At 38.1% G+C, this 1163-nt stretch overlaps 1 protein-coding gene across 1 annotated transcript in view; it reads left to right on the plus strand.

The window, feature by feature from the left end:
• Positions 1-30: 30 nt before the first annotated feature.
• LOC112504761 (uncharacterized mitochondrial protein AtMg00810-like) overlaps positions 31-1163 on the plus strand; it is a gene marked incomplete at its 3' end in the record, with an annotated part of 20863 nt that continues 19730 nt past the window's right edge. Inside the window, exons 1-2 of the mRNA XM_025108714.1 lie at positions 31-558; positions 661-814. Of these exons, the coding sequence (XP_024964482.1) occupies positions 31-558; positions 661-814 (682 nt within the window). The remainder of the gene's footprint in view (positions 559-660; positions 815-1163) is intronic.

A 1163-nucleotide genomic window follows, 5' to 3' on the forward strand; every position in this document is an offset into this window, starting at 1 on the left:
GACATTATCTTTGGTGCAACTAACGTTTTAATGTGCAAAGAATTTGAGGTCTTGATGCAGAATGAATTTGAAATGAGCATGCTGGGAGAGCTAACCTTCTTCTTAGGTCTACAAGTCAAGCAATCATCAGAAGGCATATTTATCAACCAATCTAAATATGTTCATGACCTCTTGAAGAAGTACAAGATGCTCGAATCCTCTCCCATGAGGACCCCCATGGCTCCAGGAAAGAAGCTTAATAAGGACTTAAATGGTCCACCTGTAGAGTGCAAGCTCTATAGAGGAATAATAGGATCTCTCTTATATTTAATTGCTAGCAGGCCTGACATCATGTTTTCCACATGTATATGTGCCAGGTATCAGGCCAATCCTAAAGAGTCACATCTTAGTGCGGTTAAGCGGATACTGCGTTATCTAAAGAAGACACCAACACATGGACTATGGTACCCTCTGCATTCAAACATTGACCTAGTGGCGTACACGGATTCAGAATATGGTGGATGCCAAATTGACAAAAAGAGCACCTCTGGGAGCTGCCAGTTTCTTGGAGGAAAACTAGTVAGTTGGTCGTCAAAGAAGCAGAACTGTGTTTCAACTTCTACAGCAGAGGCTGAATATGTAGCTGCTGCAAGTTGTTGTTCACAAGCTCTGTGGATGCAGACCCAACTATGTGACTACGGCTACTCTGTCAACAAAATTCCCATCCTCTGTGATTCAAAGAGTGCAATAGCTATATCAGCCAATCCAATTCAGCATTCTAAAACAAAGCATATCGACATAAGGAACAATTTCCTTAAACATCATGTTGAAGAAGGTAATGTCGAGTTATACTTTGTTAAATCAGAATTTCAATTGGCTGACCTCTTTACTAAAGCCCTAGATGAGAAAAGATTTAATTTTCTTATAGAGAAAATAGGAATGACATATCCAGAGTCCTAGTTATTGGTTGTCTTAATTCTTTATTCAATTATGTATATAGTTTACTTTTTGTATATAATTTCATTTCTTGAATAATCTTTTCACTTGATTTTTTAGTAGAACAGGTTTAACCTAGCAGAGGCTTGCAAGGTTCAAGGGGGAATATGTGCTTTTAAAATGATAAAACCTCTTGAAGAAGAAAAATGTTTTCAATCGCATAAGTCTTTTCACAGAACCTCTGTGAC

Source organism: Cynara cardunculus, unplaced genomic scaffold, assembly GCF_001531365.2.
Source record: "Cynara cardunculus var. scolymus isolate 2C unplaced genomic scaffold, CcrdV1 Un_Scaffold_6803, whole genome shotgun sequence".
NCBI classification, from domain to species: Eukaryota; Viridiplantae; Streptophyta; class Magnoliopsida; order Asterales; family Asteraceae; genus Cynara; species Cynara cardunculus.